Here is a 16,214-nt window from a genome sequence, read left to right on the forward strand (position 1 = left end):
AACAATTGAGATGTAATATGAATAAATTAATAAAATATATTTAAAAATTACAGAAATCCACCTGCCTCTGCTTCCCAAGTGCTGCAATAAAAGGCGTGCACCACCACTGCCCAGCTTATCAAAATCTCTTAATAAACCTCATCCTGAAATAATGTACATACTCATTTGCCTGAGCTAACCAGCTACTGCATGTAACCAAACCTTTCAAAAGTCACATCAGATACTGCAGCCCATGAGACACAGAGGTAGGCAAGGAGCTTTGGCGGTGACCCAGAACTTTCCCAGCAGATCTCTGTGAGCTCAGAGTGGTCAGTGTGGCTCCCCTTCAAAAGGCCAATGGAAGTGCTGTTCTTTGCCGTCCTACAGGCCACCGCTTCATGGCTTCCTTACTGAAAACTAATTACTGAAGCATGGACACGCCTTTCCTCAGGCACTTTGCTTGCCTTCCAATAAATTATTTACCATTGCCCGTGGTGTTTGCTGAGTTAGCAGTAGTCAATGCCTATTTCCACTGCCTGAGTGTGATAGAGGCTCACACTATATCCAGTCTTCTCTTCACTTGTGAGAAGCTTAATGGATGTGGAAGTCCTATAAGCCACCTTGTTCTACAGAGGGGTGCGGGAAGGCACAAGTAAGGGCCTGTTCTAAGCTTCTGGCCTGATGGTGGAAGGGAACCCTTAACAGAGATGAAAAATACTCTTATCTCTGCATCCCCATTGACACAAAAACCTAACATAGCAGCATTTTTCTTATGAAAGTGAGATAATGCTAAAATGCATCACAGCCTCTGTGATGACTTTTCACATTGTGAGCAACTTTTAAGTGAACAGACACAGAAGTGAGCAGACAGACAGGGGGGTGAGCAGACAGACAGGGGGGTGAGCAGACAGACAGGGAGGTGAGCAGACAGACAGGGGGGTGAGCAGACAGACAGGGAGGTGAGCAGTCAGACAGGGAGGTGAGCAGACACACAGGGAGGTGAGCAGTCAGACAGGGAGGTGAGCAGACAAACAGGGGAGTGAGCAGACAGACAGGGAGGTGAGCAGACAGACAGGGAGGTGAGCAGACAGACAGGGGGTGAGCAGACAGACAGGGAGGTGAGCAGACAGACAGGGAGGTGAGCAGACAGACAGGGAGGTGAGCAGTCAGACAGGGAGGTGAGCAGACACACAGGGAGGTGAGCAGTCAGACAGGGAGGTGAGCAGACACACAGGGAGGTGAGCAGTCAGACAGGGAGGTGAGCAGACAGACAGGGGAGTGAGCAGACAGACAGGGAGGTGAGCAGACAGACAGGGAGGTGAGCAGACAGACAGGGGGGTGAGCAGACAGACAGGGAGGTGGGCAGACAGTAGGTGTAAGTTGGAAGGTGTTGGCCTCTTCTCTAAGGGAAGTCATAGCTATAAAAGACCACAAGGACTTCTCTGACCTCACAGTGTTCCAAGTAAGCTTTGAGGAAACTGAGAGAATGTTTGGTCTCATATGCAGTACATGCTCTGTGTAAGGCAGTCTCCAGGACAATCCTCTCCATTCCTCAGTTAATATGATGGGATGGCAATGGCAGTGCGTTGAGGACAGGCTTCCTGCCTTTCCTATCTGACACCAGGTCCAGATGTTCACCAGGCCTTAACAGAATGAGACATTAAGCAACAATATGACCTATTTTATAATACTAGATTTTTTAAAGAAATAAAAACTTTTATGAGATAGTCTGCTTTCTGAATGTTGGAAATTTCCCATGAACATTTTATTTATCCTTTTTCTTTCTTTCCTTTTTTTTTCTAGCTTGTGCTAACTTTTAGAAGTTTCTTCAGCCACAAGCCCTGAACTCCAAGCATCCATGTCCAGTCCTGTCCACAACTGGCAATTCCACAAGATACTGGAGAAATCTTAAAACATCACCTTTCCAAACAGGCTACCCAGCCCCTGTTGCTCAAACCCACTCCAGTCCCATTCTCATCTGTATCTTTATGTGACACAATTGTCAAGAAAGCAAACCTTCTGACCCGTGAGCACTGCTGGTACTACTGGTAGTTTTCTGAGCTCTCAGAATTCATCCCAGCGCTAAAACCCGACCAAGGCACCATCACCCCATCTGCGGTTTCCAGCTGCTTTTGTCAGGGCGTGGCTGGAGTGAATCTCCTGAAGTTGAGAAGTGGGGTTCCTTGCATGCTGAAGCAGAGAGGTGGGACCCTTAAGGTCTGGCCTTGAGGGAGACAATTTGGCACTGGTGGCACTATGTTTGGAAGAGCTTTACTTATTGCAGGAATCTGCTTAAGTTTTGTGGAGCTGAGTCTTGAGGAGAAGCCTGGACCCCGGGTCTTCCTGGCTTCTCTGTCTTCTGCACTCCTCCATTTGATGCCATCAACAGCCAGGTAAGGCTGCCTGCTCTCAGGCTTTCAGCCTCCAAAACTGAGCTAAATATATCTCTGTTCTGTATAAACTATCCAGCTTTGGGCATGTTGTTATAGCAACAGAAAGGGACAATAACCTCTCCAATATCCATCCTTTCATTCTTACGTATTACAGAGTTTTTTATGGTATTCGGAATGACGGTTCCTTAGCACATGGTCCCATCAACACTATGAGGTGGAGGCCTTAGTGTCATCACTGCTCAAAGTATTTCATCCAATTTTGCCACTCTAAGGGCAGGTGTATAGATACCCTGAGACTGGCTTGAAATGAGGTCTGGACATTCCTGGGTCACTGATCAAGAGCACCACTCATGTCTCACATTTTACCTTGATTCTCTTTTTCTTTGCAGGACTAGGATTTGAACCCAGAGCTTTCAACTGCAGGGCGAGTGCTCAACCACTGAGCCACACCCACAGCTCACCTAGTTTTCTGAGCTGTGTGGATACCAACCTTGTGGATAATCTGATCATCTGTCCTTTATGAGTTGGTGGTTTTGTTGACTGACCAGTGTTTTCTTATTCTTGCACCACATTAAGGAGCATGTAACTTGAACATGCAAAGTAGGACATAAGACGCTTGTGTTTTTCATTTACCATGTTGTTGAGAAGGGCTGGAAGGCATTTACATGGACAGAGCTCGCTGGATCGATTGTGTTTCCAATTCATTGTCATTAGTACACACTGTTGTCACTCCTCATACAATGGTTTAGGAAGAGGAGCCCAAGACAGCTACACTGTGTGTTTGTGGGAACAACAGCAAACTTTCCTGTTAACCTCAGTGTTTAGCCTCGCTAAGCAATGTTAGAAGGTGAAAACAGTGTCTCAGGTATAACCTCAGAAGACTTCCAGAGCAGACCCTGGTCAGGAAGCCACTGCCCCACAGCTGCACGCCCCACACATCCCTGCTCGTCCTAGACTCCATCACTTTCCAGATCATTCTGCTTCTACCCAATTTTGAACTCCTCACTCCCTCTCCTCTGGTCCTCTGCACGTGGTGGTTATGCTGCTCTGCCCATCTTTGACATTACTTCTGACAGTGTACCCTCCCCATTTGAGACGCTCTTCCAGTCACTGTGGCGTGACAGAAGAAGATGCATGCTGTTGTCACTGGCTTGAGTTCAGCGTGTGTTCGTTCACATCTCCTCTGCTCTTGTTTCTTTTCTAGCTGGGTGGACACCGACACAACCAGAGTTTGTCTTATATTGTTTTTGGTAATGCATAGAAGCAGATGAATTTGTATATAGTACACATATCTTTCTCTTCTTATGGGTGTCTGGTACATATTTGTGCTCTTGTGGTTTTAGAGCTACGTATGCTCTCAATAGGTGCTAAATATTGTTGAAAGCAAATTGCTTCAAGAACACGTTTATAAGCCAGGCAGTGGTGGCGCACGCCTTTAATCTCAGCACTCAGGAGGCAGAGGCAGAGGCAGGCAGATCTCTGAATTTGAGGCCAGCCTCGTCTACAAAGTGAGTCCAGGACAGCCAGGGTTACACAGAGAAACCCTGTCTTGAAAATCAGAAAAAAAAGCAGGTTTATAAACTTGCTAACAAGTCCCTGGAGAATGACCCACATTTACTGGTCTCTTAACAGCATTAGCGTCAGTAGCCTCTCTGTTCTGGGGACCATGGCCACATGCCTCCGGGGATGAGTGACCCTCCTGCACAATGGTCGTGTGCCACATTAACTTCTGTAACTAACTGAAACTACCTTACACCGGGGGAAAAAAATCTACCTCTCTCCACTAAGTTCCAAGTTCTTTAAGGAGCAGTCCTGTTTTTAAATAACCTTGGCATTTCAGGGCTTAACACTCAGTACAACACACTTTGTTTTCAAGGAATGAACGCAGAGGAGCCACCGGGCCTTCAGATTCACAGGGCTGAGACAATCTGCGGCTACACATGCTTAAGCCTCAGTCTTCCAGACTGCCTTACTGTCCCCTGTTGTCACAGTCATACTAGGGTGCCCTGGCTGTGCTGTGAACTCTAGGCAGGCTGCCCCTCGCACCTCGATGGGATCGACTTCCAGTGTAGAAAACGTTCATGGATTGGAACCAGCTGTATTTCGATTCAAATCCTGCCTCCTACAAAGACCACTATTCTATCTTGGGGTACGATCGTGTCCACTGCTCTCCATCTCTCTGAGGCTCAATGGGGTGAGTCTGCAGACTCAGCAGTGGCCACTCCTCACCCTTTTGGCCTTCAACTTACACTGTAGTTGGCTATGGATGGACAGGGCCATTGCGTACTGAAAAAAAAAAAACTAACGGTTGAAAATACAGTGAATAAACCTACTGAGCTGAGCATCAACAGCTCAGCTCCTCGGCGTCCTGTAGGGGGGTGACTGTGACTGCCTGCTTGTATGGTATACAGCTAACTGTGAATTTGAACTTATGAGCAGTGTCAGAGTGAAGAAAGATCCAGATTAGAAACCAGAGGATGGTTTCTACTAAATGTTTACAGCTTCACACGGGCACGCAAGCCATCAGGCGAGCTGAGTCCAGCACCAACTATATATGGGATTTCTGAGCGGTAACTGGGCGTATGCTTGCTGCCAGCTGCCACATCTCTGAGCTTTTACTACAACTGAGACTCAGTTCTGGCCAATGTTAGTGAACACAAGTGAGGCCTGATATCTCTAGATCAGACACCTAAAAGCAAAGTCTTTCCTGTCCTCCTTCCCCTTTCTTTAAGAGCACTGCCATGATGGAAGGCAAACAGCCATGATGGCTGGAGCCGAAACAACCGCTTTGGGCCTAGAGATGAAACCACTCATCCTGACATAGAGATGATCTCATGTTATTTAAGGCTCTGCATTTGGTGAGGTGGTGGTGGTGGTGGTGGTGGTGTGTGTGCGCGCGCGCACACGCACGCGCTTCAGGAGCTCCAGCTAGACTGTAATATAGTCTGTTTTCTTGTTGGGAATCCCTCTATAGTCAGGAAGTAGGGCTCAGAATGTAGTCACCCTTGTTTACACTGCTTTGCTTTCCTTTCCCGATGTCGGAGTCACAGCCCGAGCACAATTACTGGAGGTGAGACACCTACAGTGGTGCCTCCTGTCAACAGCAGTCACAGTGAAGACTGGGCTCTGACGTACTTCTGCTGCCTCCAATTTGAGTCCAGCCAGTGGCCAGACGGCTAGTAAAATCTTCATGGCGTGGGCGCCAGAGAAGAGGTGGCCCAGGTAATTGTGAAAAGGAACTTGGTCCATTTCTACACAGTGACTCTTATCGAAAATACCCAATTCTTGCTGGGCTGTGGAAATACATGTATTGTGGGCTGTGTTGAAATGTGGAGAAAACGTGGCCAGTCTTAAGAACTGGAGCAGAGAAACACTGACTACAGGAGGAAAAGCAAGCTGGCCAGGGAGTGCAGGGCTGTGGACATGTGTGGGCCAAGGAGACCAGCTTGAGTCCCGAACCTGCGAGGCCAACAGGATCACCGAAAGCTGAAAAGCACTGTCTTCCAGGGCAGAGACAGAGTCTCGCTTGAATGGATACGTCCTAAGGCCAGTCCACTTAACCAAAGCGGTCAGCCCATCCTTCTTGGCACAGTTCACTTCCGAACCTGAGCTACATCAAAGAGTTCTGGTCATAGAGATCAGCTAATCAGATCCAACTCACCCTGCTGTGGTGTGGGCTTGCTTCTCCATGCCAAGAGTCCTCTACATCTGGCTTGCACTTCTTGAGATTTAACCTGTGAGGAAGGAAATTACTCAGAGTTATAAAATGTGTACACATAGTAATATAAGATATAACAGTTTTGCTGTTGGCAAGCCACTGGTATGGGTTTTCTGAGCATGGAAGCGCTTGCTTATTCAAGCACACAAAGGTGGCTTCACTAGCTTGAAGCACCCACACAAACAGAAATACTGCGTCAGTGTTCAGTTGAGATATGTGGTACCGGCTGAAACCAGCATCATTCGTCATTAATTCAGTGGCACCTAGGTGCCTGTTGCCATTTGGCCTGCTCAGTTCCTAATTCCTGCTTGGAGGAGTGCTGTCTAGAAACCCTCAGTTTCCTTCTTAGGGGAGTCCCTGTGCCTTTGAGTACATTCTCTCATTGGCTTTTCTTGACCTTTCAAGAGCCCCACAAAGCATGAAATTTAGGAGAAGAAGTTTAAGAATAGGAGGTGGGGAACTGGTCCAGCAATTGGAGTGCAGAAAGTGCATCGAGGACCCCAGCACTGGTTAGGTGGCGCAAAACCACCTACAACTCTAGTTTCAGGGCAATTAGATGCCCTCATCTGCTCTGCCACCTACATACCTACACACACACACACACACACACACACACACACACACACACACACAGAGGCACAGTTGTCCTATCAGTGGACTAACTTGTGGATAAATGAACAAAGTGCTAAATGAATTTAACCCTCCTAAGAAATGTGTGAAGCAATTAAGTACCTGAGAAAGAGTAGGAGGTGAGGAAGAGGACGAAGAGAAGGAAGAAAGAGAGGAGGAGTGGGTAAGGGGAGAAAGAAGGGAGAGTGGAAGGGGGGGCGAAGAGGATGAGGAGAAGGGTAGGGAAGGAGGGAGGGAGCAGAGAAGAGGAATCGCCACACCACCGTTTCTTTTCACACCTCAGGAATTGCAGCAGTTGGGCAGACGCTAGAGGCGATAAGAGGCAAAACTAGATCAGAATGTTCAGGCAAATAAAAGAGGGAAACTGAGGCAGGGCTCTGGGTTTACTGGAAGCTCGTCTCCTGAGCTTGCTCAGCACGCGGTTCCTGCCATCCCCGCGCCAGCTGCAGCTGAAGGAAGGCACAGGTCCTGGGTCCACGGAGTGCGCAGCCTGTTACCTGCTGGTCTCTCTGGAGAAGTCTGCGCTGGCCCTGGCCGCGGGTCCTACCCTCTGCGCCCGCCCAGCGCCATTGGACGCCGGTCCCCCCACCCCCCACGGGGTTGCCATGGAGCCGCGGTTTGACTCGTACACACCGGCTTCCCCCGACGCGGTAACTCTCTAGCACTAGCACGGTCAGTTCCTAGTCCGAGGCCTCCTTAGATCCGCCCATCCCGGCTAGCCGCCGCCCTAGGCACGGTGAGGCGCGAGAGAAGCGCGGGAAGACACTGACCAATAGGAGAGCCAGTGGGCTGCTGTAAGCCGCCAGGAACGCAACCGAGACTGGGATTCCTAACCCTAGACCTTGGCCTTATTCCCAGACTAGACTAGGCACTGGGAAGGAAAAACTCCAGGCAAAGACTCTTTCAATTCACCTTAGTCACTTCCAGCTGGGAATCTGGTAGGCTCACCCCACGGTCACTGTATTCGCATCATTTGAACCCCTCTTCCACACAGCTCGCGGCGCAGCGTCCTTGGGAAACTGCGGGTTAGGTGGATCAGACTGTACTGGGGATAAGGGAGTCGCTTCTAATGGTGGAAGCCAACCCGGGTCCTCGGTAACTGATTCCAAATTCTTTCCCTTTTCAGCCACATTCCAACAATAATTGGTGACAGAATCTGACTCTGACTCTGTTGATTTCACTGAGGAAATGACAGTATAAACTGGAGATCACACACACACACACACACACACACACACACACACACACACAAACACACACTACGTACACTATATAGAAATCACACATACACTGATACATATAATGTTACACACACACACACATCACACACACACACATAGGTGTGACGGCAAGTGAACTTTCTAAGCACTGGAATTGCGGCATGTTGCTGAATTTACTTTAGGAACATAGGCGTTTCTCAACATGTCCACTTGATTGATTGATTGCTGGCTCTCAAACTCTCTCATTTGGATTCTCCTTTCGTCATTCACATCACTTTACTACTTTAACATGGCCGTCAATTTTAATCCGACCCACAGTCCTCCACCCAGGTCTCCCCGGTTCTTAGATGAGTCGTGTGGAGTAATTCCGGGTGCTATTTCTGATTAGTGCTGCATGATTCTGACAGGGACGGGGTGAAGCCTGGTTATTTTATCTTTTCTGGAAACTTCATTGTTCTGAGAATGGCAGTCATATTCTTTCTTCTTGCCTACATTGAAATACACAATATTTTTTCTGACAAGAAATGCAATCATTTATCTATCTATCCATCTATCTATCTGCCTGTCTATCCAGACAGGGTTTCTCTGTGTAGCCCTGGTAATCCTGGAACTAGCTCAGTAGACCAGGCTGGCCTCAAACTCAGAGATCCACTTGCCTCTGCCTCCTGAGAGCTGGAAGTAAAGGTGTGCTCTATCATACCCTGCTATTTACTTGTTTTGATTATCGGTGTGGGGGAGGGGTGACTTATGACTGGCTCACTGCAGGTGTCAGAGGACAAGGTGTGGGACTCTGCCCTCGCCTTCCTCTTGGTTCCTGGGTATCAAGCTCACATATGCAGGCTTGGTAACAGGTGCCTTTACCAGCTGAGCCATCAGAGGAAGGTGAGCAGGAAAAGCAGAAAAGGATGTAGAAAGAAAATGGCAACTCAAGATGTCCAAGACCGTACCCATTTAGAGCTCTTCACTGTTGCCAAAGCTTAGGGACGTCTCACTGGCAGCAGGAAATGGTCAGAGTTCTTACAGACCGTCGGCAAACCCAGAGTGAGAATAAAGGGTTTGTTGGAGGACATTTCTAGTTCAAGAACAAGTGGAATGTGACTTTGGGGGTCAGAGAGCCTCAAAATCTCCCCAGACATGAGGGTTAGGTTTCAAATACTCCTGAGTCCGTGTCTGTAGGTGTCTAAGTCTTGTAGAGGTGATGGCTGATTTCCTATTTTCAGAAGAATGGGTGTGGGGGGGGGGTCTTTTAAAGCCATAGGGTACATCAACTGTAATGGACTTTAGGAAGTTGTATATACGTAGACTACAGCTGCACCCGTCCAACTCCACAACAGGATCAAAGACTTTCTGGTTAGATGGTTCTTAAAGCCCAAATGAAATGAGACTCAGCTTCATTCCACAGGAAGAAGCGCCGCCCCGCAAAGGCTTGAATTTGCCTTGAACTGTATTGGCTACTAGATCTTTTTTTTTTTTTTTTCCTTGTGGTGTTGCTTTAAGAGAAACACAACTAGGAAGGCTCCCAGTTTAAAGGACAGTATGCATGGGGACCTGTGCTTCTATGGGAGCAGCTAAGAGGTAGTGTGAGAGCTTAGTCCTGAAAAACTATCAGGTGACAAAGTGAGTCAGGATAAGTCCCACACCACAGCTAAAGAGCTATTGGCAATTGATGACTTGCTGGGCGAGGGAGAGTCAGTTCTTCAGGGACACAGGACAGGAGAGGCCTCTCACAACCCAGTAGACGGTCCTACTTCAGTGTGTATGTATACATATATGGCTCTAAGTGAGTTCCGTGAGTCTTAAAACACAGAGCATGTGCATTTGAGAGGCAAAAGTGGTGAGGGGCTGGGGAAGAGTCGGCAGGCACCAACAAGCAGTCTGGAACAGCACAGCACGGAAGGACACCGTGACACCCGGCCCTCACAGTCGTTTTTCATGAGCTATCTGGCCTCCTCATTTGGGATGTTGTGCTGTCATTGGGCCGTGTTCCCAACCTTGACAGTTTCTAAAAACGGGGCCGGTTTGTGCAGCTCACTCTGAATCAAGCTCAAAGGGGAACAGGGGTGCACTCCTGAAGTTTATATCCTCCTGCCTCCACCTTAAAAGCCCTGCGATCTCAGGCGTACACTGATGCTTTAAAGACATTAACTTCTTTAGACTAGTTTCTCATTTGCAGAAAATCTGTGAACACAAGTCAGAATAAGAGTGTTCCGCAACCAATAGCCCCTAGTGCTGACACCTCACACTGGCGAGATCTATTTGTTCTAATTAACAAACCAAACCTATTTTTTTTTAAAAAAAGAGATCAATTAAACCCCACGCTTCACCCATATGTTTTCTAGCTCTTTTGCTGTCGTGGTCCACCCAGGACACCACACTATGCTTAGTCGTCTCACCCTGCTAAGTGCCTCTTGCCTGGCAGTTTCTGAGTTTTCCTTTTGGATGAGGCTGGCTGTCATGACAGTTTTGAAGCCAAATGACTGTGTAGCTTGTATAATTCCCCTTCGTAGAGTTTGTTTTCCCTGCTCCAGTGGGGGAAAGGTCAGGGAAGTCGTCTGCCCCAGGCATCATGATGTAAGAAGGCACGTGTCACCATGACCTGGGTGGTCTGGTGAGACAGTTCTTTGTCGTGTCTCCCTGTTGTAATGTTACCCTCCCCCTTTCCACACCATGCTCTTAGATGACGGTCACATGTGTGGCCCAGACTGAGGTGTACAGAATTATGGCCCGCCCCATGCATGACACATAGCTCCTGTATAAGTCATTTGAAATGTTTTTTTTTTTTTTTTTAATGGAAGCTGTGGCCGTCTTCTATTTGTTTTTGTTTTTAAATCAGTTTTGAATTGTGAATAATTACTGTGTACTTTGACTTGTAATCTGGAGGCACAGCACTTTGTTCCATGTCTTTTCAGCTTTTGCCACTGAGGACTCTTTCACATGGGTCCTGTGCCATCCTGACAAGCCTCCATCACTGTGAAAATTTTGTTTTTGTTTGGGGCTTCGTTGCTCATTTTGGTTAATTGTAGTGCTTCCTCTATTGTAAGCTATTATTATGTATCATCCCCAGCTTCACAGCCAGCTGTTTCCCTGGGGACGTGGTATCTTTAGTTAGAATGTAATTAGAAACTGATATCTGCGCACTGAGTGCTGGTTGGGTCTCACTGTTTCTAGGCCCTCTTAGCTGACAGAAGGAGGAAATGTGTGTTGTGTGTTAGCCTCTTAGGCAACTGTACGTACAGAGCTCAATATGCAATCATCTGTGATGCTTTATAAAAGATCTATTTATAGCCGGGCGTGGTGGCGCACACCTACAATCCCAGCACTCGGGAGGCAGAGGCAGGCGGATCGCTGTGAGTTCGAGGCCAGCCTGGTCTACAAAGTGAGTCCAGGACAGCCAAGGCTACACAGAGAGACCTTGTCTCAAAAAACCAAAAACAAAAATCTATTTATTTGCATCTGTGTCTGTGAGAGTGTACGTGCATGTGTACATGCGGGTGCACGTGATGCATATGTGTGGGCCAGAAGGAAGTATCAAGCATCTTTCTCTGGTACTCCCTGGCTGCTCTCTTGAGAAGAATCTCTTCCGGAGCATGGAGTGCACGTTTTCTTGGATAGGCTATCCTTTGGCCTCTGCCTCAGTGCTGGGGTTAGAAGCACATTTGGGATGCATGGCTTGTTTTATGGGTGCTGAGGTCTGAGCTCTGCTGATGAGTGTGTGGCAAATGCTCCCATCCATCGAGTCTTTGTGAAGCCAAACAGTGCTTACACAGATCTCCCCACCTGGTATAGGCTGTCTTATTCAGTATTCTATTGCTGTGAAGAGACACCACCACCATGGCAACTCTTAGAAAGGAAAGCATCTGACCATGGCTTGCTTACAGAGGTTTAGTCCATTATCGGCATTGTGGGAAACACGGCGGCCTGCAGGCAGACATAGTGCCAGAGAAGGAGCTGAGAGTTCTACATCTGGATCCAAGGGCAGCAGAAAAAAGACAACGGCCCTGGGCTTGACCATCTGAAACCCCAGCGCCCACACCCATTGACATTCTTAGTCAAACCACCACATGCTCGTAGGCTGTTCTGGCTTCCTTTTGCTTTTCTGTGAATTCTGAATCTACCAGTAAAAATATCTATCTCTGACCATTGCTATCTGTGTATTTAGTTGTACAGCTGTAGTAGTATATATAACAATATTAATATCATATCATATCATAAATCATATCATATCATAATGGAATTGCTAACCTGCACCTGGGAAAACAACCTTACCAACCAGAGCTCAGCAGCTGATCTGGCCTTTAGCTTTTGTGTTGGCTAGCTTTGTCAACTTGATGAAACCTAGAATCGTCAGAGGGTCTCAATGAGGGATTATCTACCTTGGATCTGTGTGCATGTCTAGAAGATAATCCTAAGTAAACTGATGTGGGGAGACACGGTCTACTGTAGGTGGCGCCATTCCCCAGGCAGGGTCTCCTGAGCCATGTAAGAGAGCAGAGCAGAATAGCTGGGTCTTGAGGAAGCCCTATTCCCATTTTTCTGAGATAGCACCAGATAGATTTCCAAAGTGGCTGTACTAGTTTGCATTCCCACCAGCAATGAAGGAGTGTTCCTCTCTCCCCACATCCTCGCCAGCATGTGGTGTGGCTTGAATTTTTGATCTTAGCCATTCTGATGGGTGTAAGATGGAATCTCAGAGTTTTGATTTGCATTTCCCTGATGACTAAGGAGGTTGAGCATTTCTTTAAGTGTTTCTCAGCCATTTGATATTTCTCTGTTGAGAATTCTCTGTTTAGTTCCAAGCCCCATTTCTCAATTCGGTTATTCGGTTTGGTGGTGTTTAATTTCTTGAGTTCTTTATATATTTTGGATATTAGACCTTTGTCAGAAGATGCTCCAGCACACAACAAGAAAATTTGCTCAACCATGTTCATAGCAGCCTTATTCATAATAGCCAGAACATGGAAACAGCCTAAGTGTCTCTCAGTAGAAGAGTGGATAAAGAAACTGTGGTACATATACACTATGGAATACTACTCAGCTATTAAAAAAAAGGAATTCCCGAAATTTGTGGATAAATGGATTGAGCTAGAAATGATCATAATGAGTGAGTTAACCCAGAAGCAGAAAGACTCAAATGGTATTTACTCACTTATATCTGCATACTAGCCCAAGGGGCATGTCCCACGAAAGCCTTCACTTACCAGGAAACTGGGACAGAGGGGAAGGCATCCTATTGGGACTCTAAATGAGAGACGCATGGGAGAATAGCAAAATAAAAGGATACAGAGGGTCCTAGAAATCTACAAGTAGAACAATATGATAGGCAGATTTGGGCCCAGGGGTCCCACTCAAACTAAGGCACCAGCCAAGGACAATACAGGAGGTAAACTTTAAACCCCTTCCCAGATCTAGCCAATGGTCAGAATATTCTCCACAGTTGAGTGGAGAGTGTGATATGACTTTCTCACGTACTCTGGTGCCTCACATTTGACCATGTCCCCTGGAGGGGGAGACCTGGTGGCACTCAGAGGAAGGACAGCAAGTAGCCAAGAAGAGACTTGATACCCTATGAGAATATATAGGGGGACGTAATCCCCCTCAGGAACAGTCATAGGGGAGGGGAATAATAGGAAAATGGGGGAGGGAGGAATGGGAGGATACAAGGGATGGGATAAACATTGAGATGTAACAAGAATAAATTAATTAAAAAAAAAGAAAGTAAAAAAAAAAAAGAGAGAGAGAGAGAGCAGAGCAACTGAGCTGCACACGAGTGCGCACACGTGCATTCATTCTCTCTCTGCTCTTGACTGTGGATGTGACGTCTCAAGCTCCCCCTGGACTTCCCTGCAGCGAGGGACTGTAACCTGGAGTTGGAAGTCAGATTAAACACTTTCTTTCCAAAGTTGCATCTTGTCAGGCTATTTTCGCACAGCAGCAGGAATGAAAGTGGGATAGCTTTTCAGACTCTGGTGATGAGGCAAAGATGGTTGGATCAGCTCCCTTCCCCCATACCTCTTTCAGCAGGGTGTTTCACACAGGACTAATATGATTATATTGCTTTGCCATGTGCATTCTATCCTGTTCTTCCAACTTCCTAAATGCTTTTAAATTTGTACATGCTAAGCTCGCTGTTCGTGTCTCATCTATTGATTGCTGAGATGGCATTTTAGACCTTGGCTTTGTGCAGAAACTTGTACTGGAACCAGCACAGAGCGGAAGCTCCAGGCATGAACTACTTCCAGGGTCTGCCCTCTTGTTGGCATTTTCCCCTTTACCTCAGGTTTAACATCTTTGCATTCTCTTCTTTTGCTCCTACTCATGATATGTTAATATTTTAAGAATTTTTTTTAATCCAAAGACTTGTTGAGGAGTACCTACATAGGACTGCTACCAGAAATAAAAGGTCTTCCTACATTAATTTACCTTCTCCCTCACCAAATCGTGTTACATGTCAATATCTTTTAAATTTTCTTGGTTTTTTGTTTTTGGAAATGGGGAGGCAAACATAAGTAGGTTAAATGAGAAATGAATAAAAACCGTTTGTTACAAATGACGGTAGGGAAGACTGAAGAACACAGCACGGTTGTTTATACAACTAAAGCTATGCCTTTAAGATGGATTTAAAAAGCTGAGTGTAGCAGCACAGATTTGTAACCCCAGCACTTGGATGGTGGAGACGGAAGGTCAGAAATTTAAGGGTATTTATTCTCAGCAACATAGCAAGTTCAAGGCTAGCCTGAGCTACATTTTTTCTGAGCTGTCCCATCTCAGAAATAAAAACAACAACCACCATGTGAGTGCATAATGATTTTTGCAATAGCAAACGCAGTTATTATTATTATTTTCCTATGCTACTGTGTAATTTTACTGAGACACCTTCTGTGAATTGAGACTCTCCTGTGTACCTCTGAGTCCCACAGTTTTCACTACGCTGCAGCAGCTACAGCAGTGGTGAACTCAGAGGAAGTGAGCAGACACTTGACAGGCAGGTCCTGAGAGCAAACATGAGGAGTGAGTGGTGCTGCACCAGGCAGGAAACATCATGGAGTGTGCTCTCGAGAGGTACCAGGGCTCCGTCCATCCTAGTGCCACCTTCAGTTGTCACGTGGTTAAAGAGAAATGAGGTTTGTCATTCACATTGCTTAGGCTTGTACTGTGTGGCTTTCTGTTGCTTATTTTCGTCCCAGTTCACCCACACAACCGCAGCCACTGCGTATAGGTTGTTTCCGAAATAAGAAGGCCTTATTCTAGGTCACACCTGATTCAGCATTGAGGGTCCACAGACTGCCCACGTACAGCAGGAAAACAGAAGATAGCAGTTTTTCTTTTGCTCCTTTTCTGGACTAAATTTATGAAAGCTCACGGACAGATCTCTGAAAGAAAGAGAGACGTAGGGAACCACTTGTGCACGGACTCTTGTGTGCGGTGCCTCACATGTGTCTGCTGCTCCCCATGCCTGAGTTCCATCACACTGTGGTTCTGTTCAAAAATAATTTTGGGTGGTATGAGGAGTTTTCATCCCTAAAAACATCACATCATTTGGCATCATTCGGATGGAACATGTAAGGTGTCGTCTCTAGTTCGTGGTGACCTCAACTTCCCGAAGCCCAAATCATCTCTGAAAGTTTGCAAATTGCTTTTTGAAGAAGCCACCTATCTTGTCTATGTGGTGTTGTGTTAAGATTCATAATTCAGTTTTACTTCTGGCTTGACTGAGGGAATTTTCACAGCCTGACACAAATCCTCCAACAGTAAAGACTGATCACAGGGAGATTTTCTGAATTTTATTTTTTTCCTCCCTTTATAGTTAAATGTTTCAACTGAACTTTCTCATTTTGAACTATGGGTTGAGCTGCAATTTGGATGTTTTGTAATGGGCCAATGGCCTGTAGAGAGAGGTGGTGTGACCCACAGGAGGTCAGTATGTCACAGGGCACCATCCTTGGAAGGTTTTGTGTTTGTTTCATGAGACTGGAAAAGGGTTTTTTTGACATTTGACCTTGTCTACCATACCAGTACCATGCCTTGTCTACCACGCTCTTACACATATTCCTGCCATGTGGTACTGTCTGCCGTCGTGTGGTACAGCATGCCCTTAAGGACCAGGTGGCTGCCCAGGCTTGGAAATTCTTAGTCTTTAAAACCATCAATCAGAAGGAAACCCCTTTTCTTTATAAAGTGTTCAGCCTCCAGTATTTTGTTGTAGTAACTGAAAATGAACTGACACAGGTCATTAACCCACCAATGGCTGTGTTGAGCTTCTAAACCACAAAGGAC

General features: G+C 46.6%; 1 protein-coding gene across 1 annotated transcript in view; it reads right to left on the reverse strand.

The window, feature by feature from the left end:
• The window catches only part of Deup1 (deuterosome assembly protein 1), a 63,026-nt gene extending 56,917 nt beyond the window's left edge, over nt 1-6,109 (reverse strand). The window contains exon 1 of the mRNA XM_051155765.1: nt 6,034-6,109. Within this exon, the coding sequence (XP_051011722.1) occupies nt 6,034-6,062 (29 nt within the window). The 5' untranslated portion in view covers nt 6,063-6,109. The remainder of the gene's footprint in view (nt 1-6,033) is intronic.
• Nucleotides 6,110-16,214: the final 10,105 nt, after the last annotated feature.

This window comes from Acomys russatus, chromosome 14, assembly GCF_903995435.1.
Source record: "Acomys russatus chromosome 14, mAcoRus1.1, whole genome shotgun sequence".
Classification (NCBI taxonomy): Eukaryota; Metazoa; Chordata; class Mammalia; order Rodentia; family Muridae; genus Acomys; species Acomys russatus.